At 38.2% G+C, this 25,963-nt stretch overlaps 1 protein-coding gene across 7 annotated transcripts in view; it reads right to left on the bottom strand.

Moving 5' to 3' along the window:
• The window catches only part of NNT (nicotinamide nucleotide transhydrogenase), a 68,737-nt gene that overhangs the window by 23,498 nt on the left and 19,276 nt on the right, over positions 1–25,963 (bottom strand). For all 7 annotated transcript variants that reach the window (XM_034440835.3, XM_060690702.2, XM_087885652.1 and 4 more), the window contains exons 4-17: positions 25,308–25,525; positions 24,144–24,231; positions 21,226–21,314; positions 19,522–19,709; positions 18,609–18,742; positions 16,578–16,769; positions 15,119–15,272; positions 13,383–13,544; positions 9,063–9,173; positions 7,898–8,043; positions 6,072–6,267; positions 5,490–5,723; positions 3,715–3,875; positions 2,089–2,268 (exon numbers count right to left, since the gene is read on the bottom strand). In XM_034440835.3, the coding sequence (XP_034296726.1) occupies positions 2,089–2,268; positions 3,715–3,875; positions 5,490–5,723; positions 6,072–6,267; positions 7,898–8,043; positions 9,063–9,173; positions 13,383–13,544; positions 15,119–15,272; positions 16,578–16,769; positions 18,609–18,742; positions 19,522–19,709; positions 21,226–21,314; positions 24,144–24,231; positions 25,308–25,525 (2,253 nt within the window). The remainder of the gene's footprint in view (positions 1–2,088; positions 2,269–3,714; positions 3,876–5,489; positions 5,724–6,071; positions 6,268–7,897; positions 8,044–9,062; positions 9,174–13,382; positions 13,545–15,118; positions 15,273–16,577; positions 16,770–18,608; positions 18,743–19,521; positions 19,710–21,225; positions 21,315–24,143; positions 24,232–25,307; positions 25,526–25,963) is intronic.

The raw sequence follows: 25,963 nt of genomic DNA, 5'->3' as shown, positions 1-25,963 counted from the left end.
TTATTTTTTTCCATACCCGGCAATTGCATATACCGTCTGGCTGGCCTCTCATCCCAGCCCTATTCATCCATCCTACCATTTTCATTTTGAGCATGAATTCCTACCACCTATGCTAGGTTTTTACCCAGGGACTGCACCACTATCCTCACTACCACCTAAACCCAGGCAAAGGAGAGAGGCCTTTGGCCTTTACTGCTTCTCAAAGGAGCAAACCACAAAGATAAAAACTCCTGGATTGGGGCTGAAAGGCGAAAGCGGAAGCAGTATGCTCCGTCCCATAGTTGGGTAGACCAGGTTGCTCTGACAGACCGGTCTCACCAGAAAAAACACAGAAAGGCAAAGTTATTTGGTGCCCCCCTTCAAGATCAACACATCCTGGAGTTGGCCTGGAACCTGCTTTTGGTCTGGACTAAATTTCCACCCAACCTTTCAAAGACCTGGGCAATGGGTTTTCTTTACCAGGCCTCAGATGCAAATGATTTAATGATTTGTTTGATGATACAATACAATTTTTCAACTAACAGATAGAATTTTGTGATGAACATATATTTGTGTTTAATACAAAACCGTGTAAACATTCTATGAATAAATTACAATAACAGATTGTTAACAGAGGGCTTTGAAATTTAACTTTGGTATTGTTTAACCTGCTAAGTATTTTTTCTTTCATATATGTAATGTTTGACAGAAAATTGGATTGCAAATAGATGTACAAGCTCATAAATTTTGGGCCTCCTTTGCAAAGAGAGAAGCTATTATTGTTGCAATAGATTTGTCAGTATTCAACTAAGCAGGATAATATGTGTTTTTATCCTTTGGGGTTTTTTTAATTCATTTTTTTAATGTTTAATGAGATTTCCCTCTATGTAGAAAACACAAAATACTAATACTATACCAACAAACAAATACTTTTCTGCATAAGTTGCATTGCAAGCTCTTTCAAGAGGCTGCTTAATATTATCTTGGTTTTCTGACATGAAAGAGGCTTCCAAGGAAGCTCAATAGACCTCAGTGATCAAGTGGGATTCCTAAGAACAATGGAACATTCTCGAGTTCCCTAGAATGTTCTGTTTCAAAAATAGATTTTTTTTTCACGTACCCAAACCATTGTTCACCGCCCTGAGTCCTTTGGGAGTAGGGCGGTATAGAAATTTGATTAATAAATAAATAAATAAATAAATTGCTTGGTTTATGTTCATTTATATTTTGGCAAGATTTGTCTTAAAGTATTCTGTATGTTGAATTTGAATGATACCTTTAACTGTAATCAGGAATGGAAGGTTCATTTGAAAACTTGAAATCTTGTGGAGGAGAAGCTGAAGGCAGCAAGCAAACAAGTTAATCAGTCTTCTGATTAATTGTGGCATGTAAACAATCTTAAAAAGCAAATAAAATACCTTTGTAACTACTTGCTCCCCACTTTCCATAGCTGAGTAAACTAGCACCCAAAGCAATATATGGTAGTAACAATAGAAATGAAATATGGTGCATTAAAACTAATTAACTGGGTTCCAAAAGTTAAACTTTTTGATACTTTCATCTGTTGAGTTGTGCTGAATCGAAGCAAGGCCCTGCCCAATTACAGCTGAGGAAGGAACAATGCAATCTTTCTCTCACAGAAGAATCCTCTTCCTTCAGATACCTCTTTCTCAACTTTTAAAAGTTTTAAAAGCTGCCTAGAGTATTTTCATTCTATTGAATATTTTTAAAGTATCTACCAGTACTTAAGTTTCTGTCCTGCACCAATCTTCCTATTTCCCTCCTCTCCCTTTTCAAATCTTATTAAATTAGCTCCTGTGCAGTTTTATTTATATGATATTGTTAGCATTGAACATTAGTCACATGGCAAAAACATAATTTTGTCCTACATCTAAATTAGTTTGTGACATTCATGAGTGTACCAATACTACTCAAAAGATATATATGTGCAAAAATGAGGAGAGGGAAGAAAAGAGAAAAGGATAAAAAGGAACCGGCTGAAAATGCCCAGAAAGAGAACAAAATATACAATAAAAAGCTTTTCCCACAGGCAGAGAAAGAGTAATGAAACAGATAGTGTTGGAATGGATATCTCCAAAATCTCCTTACCACACACATGATATGAGACAGGATGGCCCCAGAAAAACCAATCAGGGCACCCACAATGGTTAATAAATTGTTGTTAAGCAGGAATCCTTCAGCACAGAGTGCCCAGCCAGAATAGCTGTTCAAGACAGTAATAACAACAGGCATGTCGGCTCCCCCAATGGCAGCTGTCAAAGTAACTCCCTGTGTAAAGGGGGAAAAAAGCCAAAATTGAAATATTAATGCAGGTTTGTTCAAAACGGCAAAAGTTTGCAACTTGGAAGTTTTAAAGTAATGTCTGTATATCTCTGAATGTATTTTTCAGAGATTCCTTGACTTACGACCTCAGTAGAAACCAGAAAAATCATCATAAAGCAATGCAGTCATTAAGCAAGACATCGCATGAACGCAACTTGTGACCTTCCCTGTCAGTTTTCCCATTATCTTTACTTGTTGGAAGCCAGTTGAGAAAGTCATGAAGTGTGGGATACTGCAACCATCCTAAATGCACAATAATTGACAAGTGCCTGAATTACCATCACATGACCACAGGGATGTTGCAATGATCATTAAGTGTGAGGATTGCTTGTAAATCACTGTTTTCGGTGCACTGTAAATTTGTCATTAAACAAATGGTCATAAGTAAAGAACTACTTGAATTCATAATTGAATTTTTAATATCTCCATGAGGAGAACCTAAAAGAATTCCATGAAGCATTATTCAGATACCTTCTCTATAAAGAATTTATTTAATTGCAAAAACTCTGCACATCCTTGAAACCAGACTTAACCTCAAAAAGAAACCTCCAGATATGTTGAATTGTAATTCCTGGAATTCCTAGATATCTTTGCCTACAGTTATACAGTTAACCAGGATTTCTGGGAATTTAAATCAAACAGGAAGATTTAAGGCAAGAGAAAGCTGCTTAAGTCATAAGGTCAGAGTTGAAGATAATTTTTGTATGCAAATCTGCAGGTGCATCTGGAACTGGAACATCCTCAATAAATCCCCAGCTTTAATATAAAGTTTTGGATTGTCATGTTTTTAAATTCATTGTTTCCACTGTTGTTTTGCTCTTATCAGGAAAAAGTTTTTCTTAATCAGTGATTGAAAATATATCTATCCCATGAATTCTAATCTGGCCTTTTAAAAAAAAAAAAACAACTCTTTAAAGATGAATCTTTTATGTACACTGAGAGCATATGCACCAAGACAAATTCCTTGTGTGTCCAATCACACTTGGCCAATAAAAAAAATTCTATTCTATTCTATTCTATTCTATTCTGTTCTGTTCTGTTCTGTTCTATTCTATTCTATTCTATATTCTTTCTCTATCTCTATTTAGTCCCTGTTACGCAAGCTTTGTTTTCCATAGCTTTGTTTCCCATACTATTGAGCATTTTTGCTATCATTCTCTGAAATGATTTCTGAATTTATATCCTCCTTAAAAATATGCGTTGACCCAAAAGTCTTAAAAAATGTCTCCACTAAACATGTATCATTTTGGTTGTTATTTATGTCTCCTTTTCATTAAAAAGCTCTTTAGAATTGTCTGTACTCAGAAGAAAGGACTGATCAGGTTTTTTACCACACCCCGTGAAAATTTGGAGTATCTCACTATTTATAATTTATTATAAATTCGCACTTACCATTACAGCAGACAGGGCAGATACAGATCCTAAGCAAGTCAACCCTGTTGTGTAACTTGGATCCATCATGTATGGAACCATTCCACCTATGCTTAATGTTAACAAACCAGCATTCAGTAAGTGTCGTCCTGGTAAGTGGAGTGGGGCAGAATTCAGGATACCTATAAACGTGAAAACAATGTAATTTAAATTCTGGAACTAATGTAGACACAACAAAAAAAGTCAGGATGAATCCCACAGACCCAATATCGCAGGGGTGTCAAACTCACGGTGTCACGGTGGCATCACGTGACGTATCAGGACTTTTTCACCCCTTCGCTAAACCGGGCATGGCCAGCACGAGATGCATCCGGCCCATGGGCCAGGATTTTGACAGCCCTGCAATATCAGGTCTCTTTTTTTCCTCTGTCATATTAACAAAAGTACATCCTATACTTAACAATTCACTATAGGTTGTCCACAGGGACCAGATACTTGACTAAACATTGTTTTCTACTATTTATCATTCCATAATTTAAATGATATGGGCCTTATGAAACAGAATGCAAAGCTGCTGAGAGTCAACCAAAACAACTGAACTTATGACAAACCTTTATTTATTTAATATATTTATATCTTCCAGGAGGCTCAAGGTATGCTCTCCTTCCATTTTAGTCCCTCAACGATCCTATTCAGTCTCATGCTCTAGGCAGAGAGCATGAGACTGGAAAGAGTTTACAGGTTCAGAGGACTGCCCTCCTAAGGAAATCTAAAATCTCGTATTTTAATTAAAAGAAACGCTAGGATTTAGGGCGCCATAAATATTGCCTGCACGAATACTTTGTATTTTTCAGCTATCACAAATGCATGAGAAAAATTTTTCCCAAGTATTTCTGTTCAAGTATAATTGTATACTTATATACTATGTAGGAGACCTGGCTCACATCCTATTTCATTGTTGCTTGTATAAGGGTGAGAGACAGGTACCTTGGTCCATATATCAAACGACTGACCCATTGGGATCGCCATATCAAAACAATTTATATCAAAATAATTAACAATTTGCAGCCAGAACCTGAAAATAACATTTAACACAGCACAGTACTTAAACAAAATGGTTTGGTTGAGATCTGCATACATGGGACTGATTGGAGTAGATTGTAAGGATGATACCGAAATATAATTTTATGTCATTTTACTCTATTTTATATATTTATGTATCAACTTATATTGTATCTTATCCTATAACTATTGTACTTTGCCCTACTTTTATTTTAAATTGTTTGTATAAGATTCTATTGGTGATATGTGTTTACACCTTGTGTTTTGATATGGCCTATAGGCTAATCAATAAAGCTAACTGAAACTGAAACTGAATTATACTTTGCAGATGTTTCTCAGATGATCAGCATAATCCTCATTGTGTAAGTAAGTACATCTGGGTTCTATCCCATCTAGTTTCATCTTGTCAATTATTAAGCAAAACATGGTTCTCCACTCCGACATGTTAGTTTTCCATATGCAGCACATTTTGATGCATGTGAAGGAACAACAGAATCCATAAGCCCATATATGGATCAATTACAGTTTTTCAATGTAATAAGCTTCATACACACTCTGATGATAATTATAATATGTGAAATCTAATGTCTCTAAAGTCACCAAGCTTTGAAAGAGTGTTTAGCATCTTAGCGCAATTTAAGCCAAAGAAAATAGATAGTGAATATATGTCACGCACATACGCAGGCACTCTTATAAAAAAAAGAGCACACTATGGAAGAAAAAGGAGAGTTTACCCTGTAGTTTTCCATAAGCAACAAGAGAGCCACTGAAGGTTACACCTCCTATGTATGTGCCAAGATAGGCCACAATCATTGTGAGGCTTGCAGCTGGATCAGTTGCAAAATGGGGAAATTCAATCATGTATTCTGCGACACAAGTGAGAACAGCAGCCAAGCCAACCAAGCTATGGAAAGCAGCCACTAACTGAGGTAAATCTGAAATCTGGATACGTTTAGCAATTGTCAGACCTGCAGAAACAAAAAAAAAAACAGTTGCATGTTAACTGTGAAAGGGGATAACATTGCTCAATAATTCAGATCAATAATTCAGACCATAGGAACAACTGCTTCTTCAACATCAGCATGACTTTTAATCTCTGTGATTGGTGTTTTGTCCTTTAATTATATTTAATCAGAAATATAATCTGAGGAATCTGAGGGCCTAAATACAAAAGGCTAAGGAGCAGGTTTCTATCACATTCTAACAGTCCTATAACTTTTTCAAGTAGACCTCCTTTCCCATCACCTAACTGCAAATGCCACAACAGAATTAGGTAAGCCTTCCAAATCATGCAAATCCTTTTGCTTTGCACTTACCTATGGTGCCACCAAGGGCCATCGCACCCGACATCTGGGCCAGAAGCTCAACTGATGGTTTTAGACTTCCCAGGGTAGCTGCCAAACCTCCAGCAACACCTATCATACCCAAAGCATTGCCAAGTCGAGCTGTTCCTTGGGTAGAAAGGCCAGCCAGGGCACCAACACAGCACAATCCTGAACCCAGGTACATCATCTTTAAAAGATGAAAATAATATAGACATTTTTTTTTTTTTTAGAAAGGACTTAAAATTGTAGATTTGACTGGGGTACAAAGCACTGCTTAGCTGGGTTTCAAAATCCTCACAGCAGATACATGCTGCTTTCTCTTCAAATATATTTCTGCCCAACTGAGATTTTAAGCAAATCTGGAAGTTTGCAATGGAGTGGGCTAATGCCCGAAGGAAGTTCGTTCTGCTTGTTCAAAATTATTCCAATATTATCAGCGCCAAGAAAAGGCAGAGCTGATTATAAAATTTATACAGAAGACCTCTGGACAATCAAATTAATTTTCAACCTAATACATTTTACATAACGATTGGCTGCAAAGGAAAAGAAACACGCTCATTAGTAATCACAGCTTTTTTTAAAATATCAATACAGTTTTTTGCCTTTGCTAGATCAAGTTGTGTCATCCAATGCAACTGAAAAAGAATGTGTTCTACTCAATGGATTTTGTCATTAGGATAATGCAGGTGCTAATTTGATTTGGGGATAAAGAAATATATTAAGAAATGAGTACTTCCTTCTGTACAACTTCACCTTGAAGCCAAATCCGTATCTGAACCAACACAAACCATAGTTAAGGTTAACCAAGATTTCCTTTTAACCTGAAAACCTTTTCTGAAGATGGTTTCTGATATTCAAGTATAGTAACAACAGACTTCTGAAATTGCTACAAGGAGCATAAGAACTTTTGAGGCTACCAACTTACAATTCTGTCAACTGAGGTCACTATCATTTTAGTCTAAAGGATTGCATTAACATAGGAAATGAAGTTTTTGAAAGTAAATATATTCTTAAGATAACTTTCTTCTTTCTTCCTACCAAGATTATACCAAGAAGTTATATTTCGCTAGCTATATCACTGTGGCACGGCTACTAATTGTGTAACTATTATATTGGGCACTGCCACTTCCAATTTCCTCTCAGCAAAGGAAACAATAGCTGGTCTATTTAGTGTTTTACTTAAACACTTAACTTAAAATACACATCAAAACAAGAAACACAAATTATCAGCAGCCTTGAATCCATTTGCAAGGATACAGTTCTTGCAAGTCCTCAACTTACAACCACAATTAGAACCAGGACTTCTGTCACTAAGCAAGGTGATCATTAAATTGATTGATTTTTGCAAGCTTTTTGTTATAGACATTAAGTGAATCACACGGTCATTATTCTGGATTTCCTCACTGATTGCTAGTAAAACTGTCTGGGAAGTTTGCAAATAACGATCATGCGACTCCCACAGGACACCGCAACCATCATAAATACATGCCAGTTGCCAAGTGCCTGAATTTTTATAATGTGATTTTGGAGGTGCTACAGTGGTCAGAAGGATGAGGACAGGTTGCAAGTCACTTGTTTCAGCACCATTGTAACTTTGAATGTTTATTAAACAAATAGTTGTAAGTCAAGGACTATCGGTACTAATATATGAGGTACTATAAATGTTATACTACACATGCTGGATTCTCTTTTCATCCTAGCAAGCATAGAAAGACATCAGACAAGAGTAAGATTGACTACAACTCAGCAAATCAGCATCAGATGGCCTTTAATAACCTGTTCACAAGGATCTATGGATGCCTGAGTAACCTTCGTACCTGTTCAATGTTATAACCGCTTTGCAGTGATGTTCCATATCCTCCTATAAACAAAGCAGCAGGCAACAAATATAAATAGTTGTATTCAGGAGGATCAGTAGGACGCTTGAACATATCCAGCATTCTCTGAGTGACCAGGAAACCACCTATGCCACAAAAAAAATAATAATAATTAGGTTCTGAAAACTACCGTATTTTTCAGAGTATAAGACGCACCTTAGTTTTTGGGGAGGAAAATAAGAAAAAAGCTGATTGGCAGGTGGATCAGCCTCTCGGAATACGCCCAATCAGCTGTTCCCAGAGGTGAATTTTAGCAACAGGTTCCTTGGTTGTAAGCTCTGTGCCTTGCTTTTTTTTTTTTTTTTTGCTTTTTTTTCTGCCTCTGAAACTTCTGAAACTCTGTTTCAGAAAAAACTTTTTTTCCTGCCTCTGAAAGCCTCCGAAACAGTTTCAGAAAAAAAGCCTCTGAAGCTCTGTTTGGGGGCTTCTTTTCTGAAGCTCTGTTTGGGGGCTTCTTTTCTGAAGCTTCATTTCTGAGCCTTTTTTCAGCCTCTGAAACCTCCATTTGAGAAGATGGGCGGGGCTACATTCGGAGTATAAGACACACCCAGATTTTCACCCTCTTTTTTGGGAGGGAAAAGGTGCGTGTTATACTCCAAAAAATACAGTAAAAAGTGCTTCAGGTATGTGCTATAGGGAATCCACAAATTCAGTTAAATAGGAAATTGTCAGTCTTCCCTAGGAAGGACTATTATCTGGCTAGGTAACATTTTGATGCAGGAAAGAAAAGCAAGGAATAATTCAGAACAATGACTATTATAGGAACACTTGAGGTATACCATCAATGAAATGAAAATAATGAAGTAGCTCTGGCCTCAAAAAACCTTTCAGCTTATTGGAAAACCTTACGGCACTGGCCAGAAATTGTACAAAAAACATGCAAACAAGCCAGGTCAGATTTAGAATGGAAGACATTCCATTTACAACATCTGATGAATTTTGCTGCTATTGCCCAGATGCTTCAAACTCACTTTGTTGGCTAAAGTCTCTCAAGCTCTCCAAGCACTCAAGAAAATTGTAGCGTTTGAGCTATTCTATTCAGCACCACTTTTGAAAACAGATTTCCTGAAGATAGGAAGCAGGAAAGCTAGGAACTGCTTGATACCTGCAATGTTGACAGAGGAAATAAAAGCAGCAAGGACAGCAAGGCCCTGAGGCAGAGTTCCAGGTAAGTATTCCCCTCCCATCAGCGCTAATCCTCCAACAGCAGTCAATCCTGTTCAAAAAGAAAAACATCAACAGCACTGAAATCCTTGTAGCAAAAGAGAAGTGCTTCTGTTTGCAGGACGCAATTCTGATTATCATGACTAATTAGTACCAACATATCCTCCACAAAATGCATTTTAAGTCTTTAATTACATAGGTGGACTCCTCACAGTACTGATGCCAAAAAGTATGTTTTTTTAGTTTCCTCAATCCTCTTGTCTGTTGTACGGTCTCTCCTTTGCTTTCTATTCCTTTTTTTATATATAGTGCTTAGTGAACAGTGAACAGTAAATACTTAATACTTATTAAGTTCCTAATTTCTATCCCTTTTATCCAACCATAGATAAAACAAGTCCCAAGTTCAAAAGTATTGTGTCTTCTTTATCTTCAGTGTTAATCTGTCCATTTCTGCAGAGTCCAATATTTTTTTAATTATATCTTCTTCCGTAGGTGTTTCCTTGCTTTTCCAATGTTGTGCAAATACAATTCTTGTTGCTGTTAAAACATCAAATATCCATTCCCTTTATCATACTTTTTCTAGTATTATACCTAACAAAAATAGTTCTGGCTTTAAATCTATATGCTGTCTTAACATTTTTTGTAACCAAATGTGCATTTCATCCATTTTTTATTTTTTTTTGCTTTCCTTTGCTTTCCATTCCTGTTATAAAACTAGTTCTTGTACTTTGGGAGGGGGCTTTGTGAGTCAATGCAATTGAACAAAGAATGCCTAGATCAAAATTATTTCATTGTATGAAGTTATTTGCTACTCAGGTAGTCCTCAACTTACAACTACAATTGAGCCCAAAATTTATGTTAAGTTTTGCCCCATTTTACAACTTTTCTTGCCAGATTTGTTAAGTGAATCACTGCAGTTCTTAAATTAGTAACACGGTTGTTAAGTGCATCTTGACTTTGTCAGGTCACAGAAGGAGATCACATGACTCCAGGACACAGCAACCGTCACAAATGTGAGTCAGTTGTCAAGCATCCGAATGTAAATCACATGACCATGGGGATATTGCAATGGCCCTAAGTGTGAAAAAATGGTCATAAGTCACTTTTTTCAGTCCTGTTGTAACTTCAAATGGTCACTGTTGTAAATCGAGGATTATCTGTATTCAGGTAGTCAGCAATTTACAATCTTTCATTTACAGACAGTTCAAAATTAGAGTGACACTGAAAAAAGTGACTGACAGCCCATCCTTCCACCTACATCTCCCTCAGTCACATGATCAAAATTTGGCTGCTTGGCAACCAGTGTTTGTTTGTTTGTTTGTTTGTTTATGAATGAATGAATGAATGAATGAAATGGATAGTGCCGCCTATTCGCACATGGCAACTCAAGGTGGCTTACAAGAATATAAAAACCTCATATAAAAACCAATAAAACTAATAAGAGAATCATATAATAAAATAATAAAATAATAACCCCTTGCCCTGGTGACAACACATCACACAAGCCATTTAAACGGTTCCATCCCACTCTGCATTCCCCAGGCCCACTGGCAGAACCAGGTCTTTTGATGTTTGCAGCATCCTGAGGTCATCGGATCGCCATTTGCAATCTTCCCAGTTGTCTTCTGACAAGCAAAGCCAATGGGGAAATCTGTATTTGCCTAACAACTACACAATACACTTAACAACTGCAGCGATTCACTAAATTAACCCTCCTCTAGCAAAAAAGGTTGTAAAATCAGGCATGACCCAATTTAACAATCTCCTTGCTTAGCAACAAGAATACTGGTGCCAATTCTGGTCATAAGTCAAGGACTACCTGTAGTTATTTGCTATACATAAGTCTTAAAGACTTAATTTTGTACTTTCGGATCTTTTCATGGATTAGCAACAAGAACAGCAGACTTTTCTCTACCACACCTTTGGTTTAAGAACATCATATGCCTGCAGCTAATCAACAAAGATTATCATATTAAGAAAGGTGTTGCATACAAACATCTACCCAATGCATTCTTTATTATGGAAATCTATGCTGTACTGCTATAGAGCAGAGGTGTCAAACTCAATTTCATTGAGGGCTGCATCAGGGTTGTGTTTGATCTCAAGGGTGAGGAAGACATGGCCAGCTCAACGTCACTCGTTTTGGGGGCGCCTTGGTGGCCTGAGCACTCTGCCAGCAAAAACAGGCTCCCAAGCTCCATTTTTGGCTGCGACAGCCTCCTGCAACCCTCTGCCAAACAGAAGGCCGAGTGCAGGAGCCATTGCAACCAAAAACGGAGCTTGGGAGCCCATTTTTGCTGGCAGAGGCACCATGGGCCGGTCCTTCACTGTTTCCAGGGCAGCCCCAAGGGCCAGATCTAAGCAGCCCGTGGGCCAGATCCAGCCCCCCAGGCCTTGAGTTCGACACCCCTGCTATAAAGCAAAGCAGAAAGGTTCTTGGAGAAAATATGCAGAGGCTATTAGCAAAAAATGAACTCAGTCCAGGAAAGTCAAACAAAATGAAAAATAACTTAAAACAGTCCTGCTTTTAGGAGGGTAAGAAGGGGAAATATTGTTAGTTTTTCAGGATTCTGTTACAGTATTAGTCATTTCTTATTCTGTCTTTATTTTTTATACATAAATAATTTAAGGCTGCAAACGTATCTACAATTTCTTCCTCTTCCTATTTGCCACACCTCAATGGGCTGAGCTGAGAGTGACTGGGCCAAAGTCACCCAGCCTGCTTTCATATCTAAGCCAGGACTAGAACTCACAGTCTATTTCCTACTCAAAGAGCTGATAATTCAAAAGTTGCCATGATGTTTTGGCAACATCTTGACCAATCAGAAGTTGGAACTTGCCATAGTCCTGCACATTAAATATGCCTCAGGAGCAACCATCGGTAGAATGCAGATTTAGAAGTTTATTAGTACATATGGCAATCCATCTTTTGAACCAAATAAGGATTGGTACAAAGAGTTTAGTCTATGTAGTCTGCTTCTCAAGTGATAAACCTTGCCATAAACAGTGCAAAAATTAACTTTGGAAGAGTTAGGTCTCTAGGAGGTAAGAATTGAAAGTTCCACAGTAGTTCTAAACATATTTAGGAACTGAATTGATAGGTTTTATTACTGGTTGATTACAAGAGCAAATAGATAACCATCTTATCATAGATAAGATGAAGTAGGTCTAGATTCTTTTCCATCCTGATGTACTCCAGATGTAATAACTAATATATATTTTATATAACATATTTTAAGACATTATATCACTCATACTAATGGCAAAGTAGATACGGAAAGACAAACGATGAGCTTCGGAATACATTCTCTAGCAACACACAGCGCGCAGGCCAGATGCATCACACGCTGGCCATGCCCATCCCCAGTTTAGCAGAGAGGAAAAAAGTCACAATATGTTATGTGACAATGACGTGAGGAAGCAAGTTTGATGCCCCTGCTCTAGCAGAAAGTATGAATTGTATTAGCTGTACCCTCAAACAGACAATTATAACTAACACATAACTCAAATGCACAGTAATTTCATTCACATATTTTCATTTTTATTGTATAGAAATTCTTCTCAATCAGTTAAAAACAGAAGTATTAATGTTCAAAAGAAATACTGGCACCAAATGTACCTGCTCCTGGATAGGGAGGTCCTTCAGACCCTCATGTCCTAGTCAACTCATGCTTTATATTGTAATGTACTGTGCATGGAACTGCCCTTGAACTCAGAAACATCACCTGGTCCAGAACTCAGCACAGCCAATTATGCCTTGATATATCCATGTGAGACTTCTGCTCCACAAGCCAGACTGGTTGCCAGCTTGCTTCCAAGTGTGATTCAAAATGCTGGTTATGGCCTATAAAGCCCTAAATGGCATGGGGCTCATTATTTGAAGGACTGCCTATCTGCCACAGAGTCTGTTCAACTGATTTCAGCTGACAGAGTTGGTGTATTCCAGGTTCTTTCAATCAAACAGGACTCAGGAAGCACACCTTCTCTGTCGCAGTGCCTGCCCTCTGGAATAAGGTTCTCTCTGGCATCCATGTGGCTCCCACTCTGCTGGCATTCTGCAGGGCCGTAAGGATCTGATTGATATCCGAGACCTTGGCTTGCTGGCTATTGGAAGTTGTGGAATGTTTGAGTTATTACTGAATTTACTCACTTCTTCTTTGCTAGTTCTTGTTTTTGTTACACAGTATGTCTCTTTTTATTCTAGCCACCCAGAATCACCTCAGTACCAAATCAAATCAAATCAATAAAGTTATAGTCATACCCGAGATGGCATTGGTCACTGACATGAGTGGTGAATGGAGTGCAGGAGTCACGCCCCATACAGTATGGTATCCAACAATCCCAGCCAAGCCGAAGGTTGTCACCATCTGAGTGAAAGCTGAATTTGGAGAGGCAATGCCCAACCCAAGCAGGCTAGCAATTCCTGTAAAACAAGACAAAACACATTCAGCCTTTTGGAATACTGCAATCACCTTCCTGTGAATGGAGGCTAAGATGACCATTGCTTGTCTCAGGTAGGGGTGCTAGAGGCAGAAAGTATATATTAACTAACTGGCTGGCTATCTATGGAAAACAGCTCCCTTAAACCGTTGATTGTGTGTCCTCATTAGAGACAGCCCACTCAGTTTTGCATCAATTTTCAGGTCCTTGTCTAATACAGCCCTGAATATATGACATCACCATCCCAAGCAAGAGTGCCAAAGGTATGACTCTAAAGGGGTTTACCACTTAATAGACACTTGTTAGAAAAGCGTCTAGGTCAGGGGTGTCAAACTTGATTTCATTGAGGGCCGCATCAGGGTTGCGTTTGACCTCAAGGGGCCGGGGTGGGCATGGCTGGGGTGGGCCAGCTCAAAGCCACTCATGTTGGGGGGCACCTGTGGAGGCCCAAATGCTCTGCCAGCGAAAAAAGCCTCCTGCAACCCTCTGCAAGCGAAAATGGAGCTCGGGAGAGCCCCGCACGCGCCCCATGTGAGCTCTGTTTTTAGCTGCGACGGCCTCCTGCATCCCTCTTCCAGCAAAAACGGAGCTCTGGCAGAGGCCCAACAAGCCGGACTTCGCTATCTCCAGGGCGACCCCGTGGGCCACATCTAAGCACCCTGCTGACCGGATCTGGCCCCCAGGCCTTGAGTTTGACACCCCTGGTCTAGGTGAAGAGCACCCCCTTTTAATTTTTACTGATGCTAGAAGAAGTCTGGAGACAGGGACCTGAACTACAACAGCATGATGTTAAGAATTGTCCCAGGAAACTCAGGGGTATCAAACTCGCATTGTCACGGTGTCATCATGTGACGTATTGGACCTTTTTCCCCTTCGCTAAACCGGGAGTGGGTGTAGCCAGCGTGTGACGCATCTGGTCCGTGGACTGCGAGTTTGATACCCATGATGCAGGTGAATGGAAAATAAAGAAATAACCAGGGGGCAAACACCGAAGCAATGAAGAGCAGAGGGGGATATGGTGCAACTTAGCAGTTGCAAGAAAAAAAAATGGCAGTTTGCAGTATATTCAGAAAACAGTAGCAATGACATTTCCTTGTACCTAAAATTCCTGTTCTCCACACCTACAGTATGTCAATTGTTGGAAAGTACCTATGATCTAGGAGTTAATCCTGGATGAAAATGCTGACATGCTGTAACACTAAGTCTTGGCTGAACTAACAGAGTGAAGAGTCAAACTCTCTGTCTGCTTCTGTCTGCCAAGATTAGATGTAAAGAATGTGGTCTACAGGAATTCTATATTGCTCAACAGATGTCCCATTTGACAGTCTGCCAGCTTTAAGGTCATGCAACTGGAGTTGAATGGCTGAGTCTATCATCTTGGATTGTCTAACTCCAAGAATTCTCCAGCCAACATGATCTCTCAAGAAAATTCCGGGAATTGATCTGGATGATGCCAACAATGGAGACAGTTGCATTTTCTTGGACTGGGCAAGGCCAGCCTTTAACTGGGTCAGCAAATTCCAGAGAAGAAGCCGAAGAGTGGCACTCATTTCTCACCTGCTGTATAGGCAGACGCAGAGGTCATCGTTTTCCTGAAAGGTGTAATAGTAGCAGCTTTCTCTGCTTCTAGCTCTGCCACTGTCTTCTGCTTCACAGGTGCTGCCTGGGGAATGTTCTTAGGAGGCGGTGCTGGGAAAATCACTTTCCCATCCTAAGAAGAAAAAAGAACTAAGGGCTTAATTAAAAGATCAAATGGTTTACATTAATGATTCAAAAACCAGTCTCTGAGTCAACGAAACCTTCCAGAGGCCCTGTTATCTTCAAAGTTCCAATAGAAAATATAAAGGGAGCGGTGACTTTGATATCAAGAGGGTTTTTTTTTTTAACTTTTTGATTAAGTTAGAGCAGTCTTTGCCAACAGAGCATCCTGAAAATGCATCAACTCCCATACTCCTTCAAAACTTCTGATAATAATCTGATTTGCAATCCTAATGCATCAGGAAGCACCTGGCTGGATAAATTGAGGTAACAGACAAAGCAATAGACAAGGCAATTTGTCTTTTGGGAATGAATTCCAAAGTGGAGTAATTAATACTTTGTAAAAGTACAAACTTTTCCTATGGCAGAAGACAATACATGGACTCCTATTCTGCTGAATTTGATTGGCAGAAAATAAATCAACTCCAAGGTTGGAGCAATTTCAGGCTGATGTTATGGAAGTGTCAGAGGAACAAAGAGACTTTGATCCAGGTTAGTAGTGGTCTTTCCCACCACTACTAGTGGCAGCTACTCATGAGTATTTCAGTAGACTGTCGATATTATAGGTGTCATACTTGGGCATCCTAAAGATCTTCCTCTCCGTGGCATATATATTTCCCAATTAAACTTTAACCACTTTCATCATAGCCATATATTTTTCTCATTAACTTTGTTTGATACCCAGATGCACACAGATTTTCTTTGCCTTCCATGTCCTAACTCTTTATGCCAATCATATCTTTGGGCCTTCTTTTTCTTATCCAAATGGATTAAAAGGAAAGGAGAAATGTGTAACCAAAAATGTTGAATGGGAAATTCCCTGTCCCCAGTTTTACTCATTCACCATGTATATTTATTCCATATTGTTTTAATTGATTTTACACGTTTACAGTGAATACTGCCCGGAATAATTTGAGATGGGTGGCTGCAGAAATCAAATAAATAAATAAAAACTATAATGACCACCTCAAACAGATTTTTCAAGCATAAAAACTGGCAATCCATATTTTAATCCTTCTGAAGTGAAAGATGCTAACAGAATAGCATACCAACAGCACAGGAAAATACTATTGATTTTAAAATAATAAATGAGAAATAAGCTACTCTCCTTGCAAAATACATTTCAAAATGGGAATGAGTATATTTCACTCACAGGAAATTCAAATGCAGAGCCGTAAATAAGATTACTTAAATAAATAAGTAATAAGTATTAAATATATATAATCAGCTTTGGGGGGGTGGGGAAGAGCTCCTTTACCTTCATTACCACTGTTCCTCTAACAACGTGGTCAAGGGTGCCATAATCAAATTCATCCTTTATGTGAAAGTAAAAGTTTTCTTTGTCTGGGCTGATGGCTTTCAGGAGCTTTGTGATGTTGTTTGAATACAAGGTACTAGCTTGGGTAGCCATTCTGCTGGGCAGGTCTGAGTAACCTATATGTGTGATCCCCTGTAGGCAATAAAAAATATAGATGAAAGAACATAAGAAATTGCTTTATGCCAAGTTGGATTATTTATCTAGCTTGTCCAATATTGTTGCTGCTGCCTGGGGCCAATTTTCAGGGTTCCAGGCCTAACATATTTAACTTTTTCCAGAGGATACTAAAGTTCTACATGTCCTTTTGTCATATATTTGTACATATGATTAAATAAACTTAGAAATAACTTGGGGGGGGGAAGAAATCCAATTCTTCAAAATCTAAATCTAGTCATGACAGTAAATAAAGCAATTGTTTTCCTACATATTAACTTTTTTGAAAGCAATTTCTGAGCTTATATATGGGGCATCTTCCATGTCAATAGGCCTGCTTTGATTAACAAATATAAGGGTTAAAGTGCGAACCAGTGATTCTTAGGATGAAGGTGACTGTTAAATAAACACAGGGCAACTTGGTTTCAAGGCCTCCAAGAACAACAAGTATCTATTATTTCAGAAAACCAAGAGGAAGAAGCTATTAAGTTGAAATACTGAAGTCATAAAAGGAATTTATATCTTCAGGCAATTAACTGTCGTGAGTGGCTTTATCCTTGCTTACAATCAAGATTGTAATCTAGCCATGTCTGAAAGTCTTCTATCAAATCTAGTTTAGGAGCTCAATTAGGATACCTTGAGTTTAGTTTTTTTTTTTTTTTAAAGTGTTATTCATTAAATTAAAAAAGGCTAAATTAATATACTTTGTGCTTTTACAGTTTAATTTTAACTATTTTCATGGGCCTATTTATTTATAGCACAATTTATCTGAAAAAAAAATTACAAGGAAATAAAGGTAGTCCTCAACTCATAATGGCAATTGGGACCAGACATTCCATAGCTAAGCATGACTCGCTTAGTGAAGGCAATTGCTGCAGTCCCGGTTCTTGTTAACTGAATCCCAAAGTCCATTAGGTGAGGCAATTTCCTGTTGGCTTCCCACAGTCAAAGTGAGAAGGAAAACCTGCAAGAAACTGCAAGACCCAGATAGGCCAAGTAGAGGACCAGAATGGTGAACGGAGATGGAGCGATGCAGTGTGGGTCAGAGGGTGAGGTGAGAATCAGGGAGAGTGTGGTGTGGGTTGAGGAGGGGAGGGTGACCAAGAGTATACTAGAGTTGTGCACCATAGAGGGCATGCAAAGATGCAGCAAGGGTCAGGGACAGTGAGCAAAGCTACGAGAGAGGTGTTTTGGGGAGCGAGCACAGAGATATGCAAGTGGCCAGCAGGGTGCAAGTGCAGAGGGCTGGGGGAGGATGCATAGGTTGCGGAGACTTAGCCCAGTGACTTGCAACCTTCCCTGCTGCCTTTCCCACTGATGTTCTGGGGAAGCCAGTAGGGAAGTTTGCAAATGGTGATAATGTGATCACAGGGCACTGCAACCAATCATGAGACTGAAGCGATGACCATAGTGTCCTGGGATAGCCGGATCTTCAAGAACTGATCATAACCACCATTCACTCTGATAACGTTGAAAGATTACTGAATGTAATGGTCATAGAATAAGGACAACCTGTTAGCAGGCCCAAGTGGTAATATCACATGTGTCTGCCCATGGAACACTAAATATATTAATGATCAACGTTTTGCCAATATTGACTAAAACAAGTCCATTTGTTCCACTTAACTGTGAGTAAACAAAGTAAGGAAACTTACTGTGTTAAGTTGTTTAAGTATGAGATAACTACCATATTCATATCTGGAGATGAGAAATATTAGGAAATAACCACTTCATAGAGCACTAGGTTGGGACATTTAGCCTAGGAACTCCTTACTTTATACTATAAAAGGACAGCTATAAAGAACCTGATGAAGCTACCTTGTGAACATAGAGTTCCCCTGGCTTTGTAGTTTCAATATTCCCGCCTGCTTCAGCAGCTAGATCTACAACCACTGATCCTTCCTTCATCAATTCAATCATATCTTTTCGAAAGAGGATCGGAGCTTTTTTACCTGAAAAGACAAAAAATATCCACAATATTCCAAAGTTGTAATTTGTACTTAATAGAAATAACCCATTCGGTCATTTTTCTCTAGATAAAAAAAGAACAGTTAAGCTTATTCAGTTGTGTAAATTTCCAGAGAATCAGCCTTACTGACATAAACTTATAGGTAGTCCTTGATTTACAACTAATCACTTAGTAACCATTTCAAGCTTCGACAAACCTAGCTGAGAGGTGCTTATGGATTCAAAGTGCTAACAGTCAGTTCCCCACCAGTTACGTGACCTTATTTTGAGATGGGGCAGCCAGGCTGCATGTACAGCATTCCACAGTCAAATCACTGTGTTTTATGATGGTTTTCTGAAAATCGGTATTTAGTTCTGCTTTTCAATAATACAGCACTCATAGTGAACCATTGGCTTGCTTACAAACCACAGCATTTGGTTAATGCTAGCGGATTCACTTAATGACTATGGGGATTAACAACTGTAAAAAACAAATTCATTTTACAACTGTCATGAGCTCAACTGTGATAGACAGGCTTTATTATGTCATAACTCATGGACTACCTGTATAAACTTGGAAGGGGTCATTTAGATCACAAACCTGCTATATAGTGCAAAAATCACCACATTGTTGGGTATCAAAGTCATGTCACCACTCCAGAACTACAATAAATTTTTGGCCTTTAACCTAATTTTTTAAGATGAGTTGGAGCAAATATTATCAATCTTTGCTCCAATCAAACATTCTAGTGAAAAACTCATGTATATTCTACAGAATACTTACCAGGAATAAGTGCTGTTGTAATAATGATATCAACTTCTTCACATTGTTTAGCAAAGAGTTTCATTTCAGCTTCAATAAACTCTTTGGACATCTCCTTTGCGTATCCCCCTTGGCCTTCTCCAGATTCCTTCATGTCAACTTCCAATGGCTCAGCACCTAATGATTTAAATTGTTCTAATGCAGCAGCTCTACCAAGTAGAAAATAAAGCAAACTCTTAATAACAAGGAAAAGAGCAAAAAATATACAGAACATAATACCAGAAAAAAGTCTGTGCAGGAGTCTTCAAACCAGAAAATCATATTCTCCCTTAAAAATGACCTCCAATAAATTCAGATGTGTAACTAAAGTGATGATGAGTTTGTCAAATAAGAATTATTTCAGTATAGAAATAATGTCTGTAATTACTTGTTTACTTAATCTCGCAGGGATGTAATAAAAATTGAAATTTTCAGGAAGCCTGGGGGTCAAACAAAAGTGGTAGTCACCATGTGAAAACAGTAAGACAAAGGATGTTTTCATAAAAATCCTTCACTTTTCTATGAGATGAGCAGCTATGTAAATACGATGAACAAATGAATGAATGAATATCCCTACCTGTTTACTAAACAGTTTCTATTATTTTCTGTATTTTATTGTTTTTGCTGTCTTGATATTATGATTAAAGGTTTTATTGTTGATAACTCTCATCGTAATTTCTGTTGTATCACTGGCCTTGTTTATGAGGAGAAGGAGCATAAGAACAAAATAATAAATATAAACACGCAAGGTGGTGATGGGGATAGGGTTATCGCACTGAATATAAGAAGGGAATCAATCAAATTTGAGACTACAGTTTCAAATACCGATAGTCCTCATTCACTGACTACCTGTTCAGCAACCATTCAAAGTTGTGACAGCACCAAACAAGGAGACTTACAACTACCGTGTTTCTCCAAAAAGAAGGCCTGATCTTATTTTCTTTTGACCCCCGAAAAAATGGCTAGGCCTTCCCACTTCTTCTGCGGCCGCTTGCCACCACTTGCACGCATCGCTCTGGCCTCTGTTTCGGCTCCAGATGCCTGCCAGAAGGCATCTGCAGCTGATAATAGAGCTCCGGATCATCATCATCATCATCATCATAGAAAATAGTAGCAACCCACTACATGAATGTGTTTGTATTTCAAAACAAGTAAATCAAGATGATATTTCTTTACTCCAAAATCTTGTGTGAATTACTAAGGTGCAATCCAGAAAAATGTAAAAAGCTGAATTATTCCTTACGTTATGCAGTATATAGTGGTGTTCAGTTATGCAGCCTACTTGGGATATTCAAAAATTCATGGGGGGGGCACAAAGTTGTTTTAAGAAGAAATGGAAATAAACTCTTTGCAAGCTGTTCTGATTATTCTTGAGGAACAACAGAATACAAATGAATTATTAACTAATAAATTTTGAGAACCACTTTGATGTAGTGGTTAAGAAACCAGGCTAGAACCTGGAAGAGTGTGAGTTCTACTCCTGCCTTGGTCACAAAAGCAGCTGGATAATCTTTGGCCAGTGACAACTTCTCAGACCCTTCTCAGACTCAGGAAGGTATCAACTGCAAACACTTCTGAAAAACTTTGTCAAGAAAATTTGCAGGGATTAGTCCAAACCATTGCCAGGAGCCAACAGTGACAGGAAGGAACAAAATAAATAAATTTGTAAGAGTCATATATGTCTACCTGGTATCAAATCCACGAACTACAGCTCCCATTGATTTAGCTGTTCCTGCAGATGCTAATCCAGCAACTCCACCTCCAATGATCAGAACCTACATCCAAGCAAAGAATAATAATAACTTATACCAATCTAAATTGTAAACACTAAATGGCCGACATGAATCAACATAAAGTGAAGATGTAGGATGGTTTTAAGCAGCACCCAACAGCAGCTGTTTGTCTAAGAACATAAAGTTTCTTGAAAAGGAAAATATTAACCAATCAATGGTATTGTATATCAGTTATCCAAATCTTAAGGACTTTGCAGGAAAAAAAAATTATCAATCACTACAAGTAGTGTTGAATTCTCCCATAGTGGAATGTCTGGTTTTCAGATTCCATACAAGAGCAGTAAATACCAGTGGTTTAAAAATCTAATTTTGTTCAGTAACATCTAGAAACAGCCAAAACTATTTCCAGCCTGCGCTTGTCAAGTGCAAAGAATCAGGATCGCATGTTAAGTTCCAGTTAAGTAGATTTATTGCTCATGCCTATATCAGTGATGGATTTCAATTTTTTTTACTACCGGTTCTGTGGGTGTGACTTGGTGGGCATGACAGGGGAAGGATACTGCAAAATCCCCATTCCCTCCACACTCCACTAACCTGCTTTGGGAAGGAATCAAACTCCCCCCTCTTCATTTCCCTGAATAAAATATTACTCATAAGAAAAGGCTCCCAGAAAAGCAAGGAAAAATCAAGCTGCCAACAAGGAACCTGCCTGATACTCATTCCACATTCCTGCCAGCTGCATAAAGGAAACTTTGTAAGAAGAAAACAGTTACCAGTGCTTAGAGAGAATAGAAGGTGGAAACCGGAAGTTCGGCTCCATTTACAAGCAGGCAGAAAACTCATTGAAGGCAGGATATTTCACAATGGAAATCGCCCAAACCTTTTTAGAAACACAAAGCCCATGTTGCACAAACCCCAAAACTTCAAAAACATAGAACCATATAAGAATCCCTCCTCTTATCCAGTTTGTTGTTCAGCTGACCCAGAAACGAACTGCTGAACATCACTTTGCTTCTGCAAGTAAAAACCTCCTTCCAGCAGCTCCTTCTTGACTTGTCAATTTAAAGCAATGGCGTCTTTTTTTTTCCCCTTCTTCTTCTTTGCCAAGTGATCTCCTGGCTGAAAAGCAAGCCCTGATTTTTTTCCTTCTAGCCGATCAGTTGGGAGGCTTCTTGGCTTCTCAATTTAAAGCGACAGTATCTTGTTTTTTTTTCTTGTCAAGTGAGCCCTGATTTTTTCCTTATAGCCGATCAGCTGGGAGACTGGGGGGCAGCAAATAGATTGGGGGCGGGGCCAGGTAGAGGTGGTATTTACCGGTTCTCCAAACTACTCAAAATTTCCACTAGAAAGAACCGGGGAGAATCGGTAGCAACCCACCACTGGCCTATATACCAGAATCTAGTCAACTAACTTTCAGCACTAAATTGGCATTAGGCAAGAGTCAATGGAATTGGAGCATTTGTGGACACGTAACAATTCTAGGCTGAGTTGTCCCTTGACTCCATCTCCAGGTTGTGTTTCTTCCCCTACAGCTTTGCTTGAAACACAGCTAGTCAGGTGCATGACTATGCCAGTGCCATTATAAGCACAGTATTACTGAGTTACCCAATAAGAAATGCAAGCATTCTTATAGGAACCATGATGTTTTCAAAACTACAAACATGTATTTAGAAAATAATTTAATGGAGTAAAACCTTTTAAAAAGCCCAGTGCTGTTTGATTCCACTTAGCAATTGTGGAACACTAAACGATAATTAGGAGGAAAAAAGAAAACAGAAGGAAAAGTAATCACACTGAATTGCTTTAATTCTATAGAGCATCACATCATGCTACGTTTCATTGTAACTCTGTTTGCATAATTCATCCTCCTCCTGCTTGACATAGAGAGAAAATATCACTTTTGATTGGGCTTAGCTTTAGACTAATGAGGTTTCACCAGACTTTATTCACAAATCTCAAGTTTATTTATCAACACTATAAAGAATGAAAGGTTGAGTTCAAAAGATTCTACCGGATACCGAGTCATGCTTTTAATACATGTTTGCAAGGAACTATTTGTACAACTTGGAAAAGAATTTTCAGCATTCTTGGCAAGAATTCTGTTATCATTAACAGACATCAGTTAATTTCTGAATGCCAAGGTAACTAGTTTCTCTGTTAGCTGGGAAGAACGGAATTTACTCTTCCTCCTTCGGAAGAATTTAGCGCTACTGTCTGTACTTTTATAGTAATACTGAATACTGAAAACACTGCAGCACATGAGAAAATCATTTAATATTTTAAAACATAGTGTGGAATGGATGTAATTGTCTTCTACTTTAGAAGAGATAATGTAAGAAACCCATCAAACAGTATTAGCAGATTATATTTTGTATTGTAGTAATAGAACATGAATGTTTAAAAGATTGCATAACTCTATACAGGACTGTAATGAAACATATCACTTTAGAAAGTTATTTCAGTTATGACTGCTAATGACTGGACTAGTCATGTTATTTAGCCTGAAGTCAAGATTAAAATTACAGGATTACCCTATCCGTAATAGCAGTTCTTCAGACAAAGTTGTTAACATGTAGAAGTGACAGACATTTTACTGTTTGCCAGCAACAGTAAACCAGTTTTTATATTAATTTTATAATCTGCATAGCTTAAGCTTTCAGACATTAATTTGCAAATTACTCAGTATTCATTACAATTTAACAAATCACTGCCAACATCAAAAGAAATTGCATTTGATTTACCAGGGAAAGGCTAAAAGGAGTCTCTGGAGAAGAAAACTCACTAGAAGAGATTGTAATCAGCATATGAAGGCACAAAGAGCATTGCTAACCTGCTTATGATTGATTCATTACACATTTTTCCCACACATACCTTAGCTGGAGGAACTTTGCCAGCTGCCGTGATCTGACCAGTGAAAAAACGACCAAAATTATTAGCTGCAAGTACAACTGCCTTGTAACTGTTAAAAGAAGGAAAACCAGCCATCAGTATAATTGCATTTACATTTCTCCATAGATATAGTATGGTTTCTGTGTGTGGCTTCGAAGAGTAGCATATGCTGATCTACCCATCTGTCTTCTGTTCCCATTCACATAACCAACACAGCATAAGGGATAGTTCAAATGAATCTGATAACTGAAAGAAAGAATGAGTCACAACTGGTCATCAGAAAGCTGGACACAATGCAAATCATGGAATGAGAGAATCATGCTAAAGCACAGCTACTAATTGTGAACAATAAGCACTACTGTATCAATCTGTTTGCCATCAATTGTGTATGCTTCAGTTGCTCCCAGTATCAAAATACAAGTACTGCTTCAGTCAGCCTGACAAAGCAGTTCCCATACACAGAAGTTAAGTCCATGAAAACACACCATCAGCTACAGAAGTTCACAGCAAAACTTCAGGCTAACTGCTATTTTGAGCCCAACCTCAGAGGGTGGCTATGAGGAAATGCTGAGAAGTCACCTTGAACTCCTGGAGAACAAGATGAATGTTAATCTAACATAAACAGATTTGTTTACAGTTACTTCCCAGTTTTTTATTTTTCTGCTTCTCTTGTAGCATGTTTCAGTTTCAGATTTGTTTGTCACAGAGAATTCCTTCTTCAACTAGTGGATCTGAGTATCTTGTGAGATGGGACACTATATGAATTTGATTAATAAATAAATGATTCAAAATTTTTGTTCTTCCCTTGCACTAAGATGAACATTTTTCACATTTATGACTGTTGTAGCATCCCCACGGTCAGGCAATCAAAATTCAGATGCTTGGCAACTTAGATGCATTCATGACAATTGCAGTGGCCTGGGATCGTAGGATCACTTTTTTGTGATCTTCCGACAAACAAAGTTAATGGAGAACCCCGACTCACTTAACAACTGCAATGATTTACTTAACAACTGTGGCCAAAAAAAAACATAAAATGGGGCAAAACTTTCTTAACTGTCTTGCTTAGCAATAGAAATTTTGGGCTAATAAATTCTTTATTAGTAGAATTCTGCAAATTAGTAAAAACGGTAGATGGTATCATACCCAGAAATGTTGGCCATAGAGCTGAGAGCATCATATCCCTGAGCAATGGTCACGCGTGGAACCTGATCCATAGCCAAGACAGTGATGTTTTTTTCTGCTAGTTTGTTCAGCAGATCTGGATTTTGAGCAGGATAGATAAAACTGATCAGAGTACCATGCGATTTAAAAAGCTCAATCTCATGGATGCCAAGTACAGAATTAAACATTGGAGCCCTCACCTAGAGAGGAGTAGAAAAAGAGTAAATCACAAAAACTCATAATGCAAGAATGAAAATAAAGCAAAATGAAACAATATTCTAATTATATTAATTTTTAAAAGCATTTCATACTTTGTTTTAATTGCTGCATTTGGTTTGTGAACTCCAAGTAGAATAGCTCTACAAGCAAGGGAAACAAATAAATGAAATGTCATTTAATAATTTTGTACTTAATAGTTACATTATTACATATAGTTTATTAACATTAGCAATTTATAAATTATTATATTAAGACATGTAAGTCCTAAATAGGACTAAGACTCAAAATAGCAATTGGCAAATGCCTCAATTACTTGTTTAAAAAAGAAGTAGCACAAGAACTGACACGGGATAAGGAGTCAAGAAAGAGGACAGACAATTTTTAACTCTTTCTTCCCATTGCAATCTCAACTGAATGGA

Source organism: Pantherophis guttatus, chromosome 2 (assembly GCF_059756535.1).
Source record: "Pantherophis guttatus breed Tessera chromosome 2, ASM5975653v1, whole genome shotgun sequence".
NCBI classification, from domain to species: domain Eukaryota; kingdom Metazoa; phylum Chordata; class Lepidosauria; order Squamata; family Colubridae; genus Pantherophis; species Pantherophis guttatus.
This window is presented reverse-complemented; position numbering and strand designations above follow the sequence as displayed.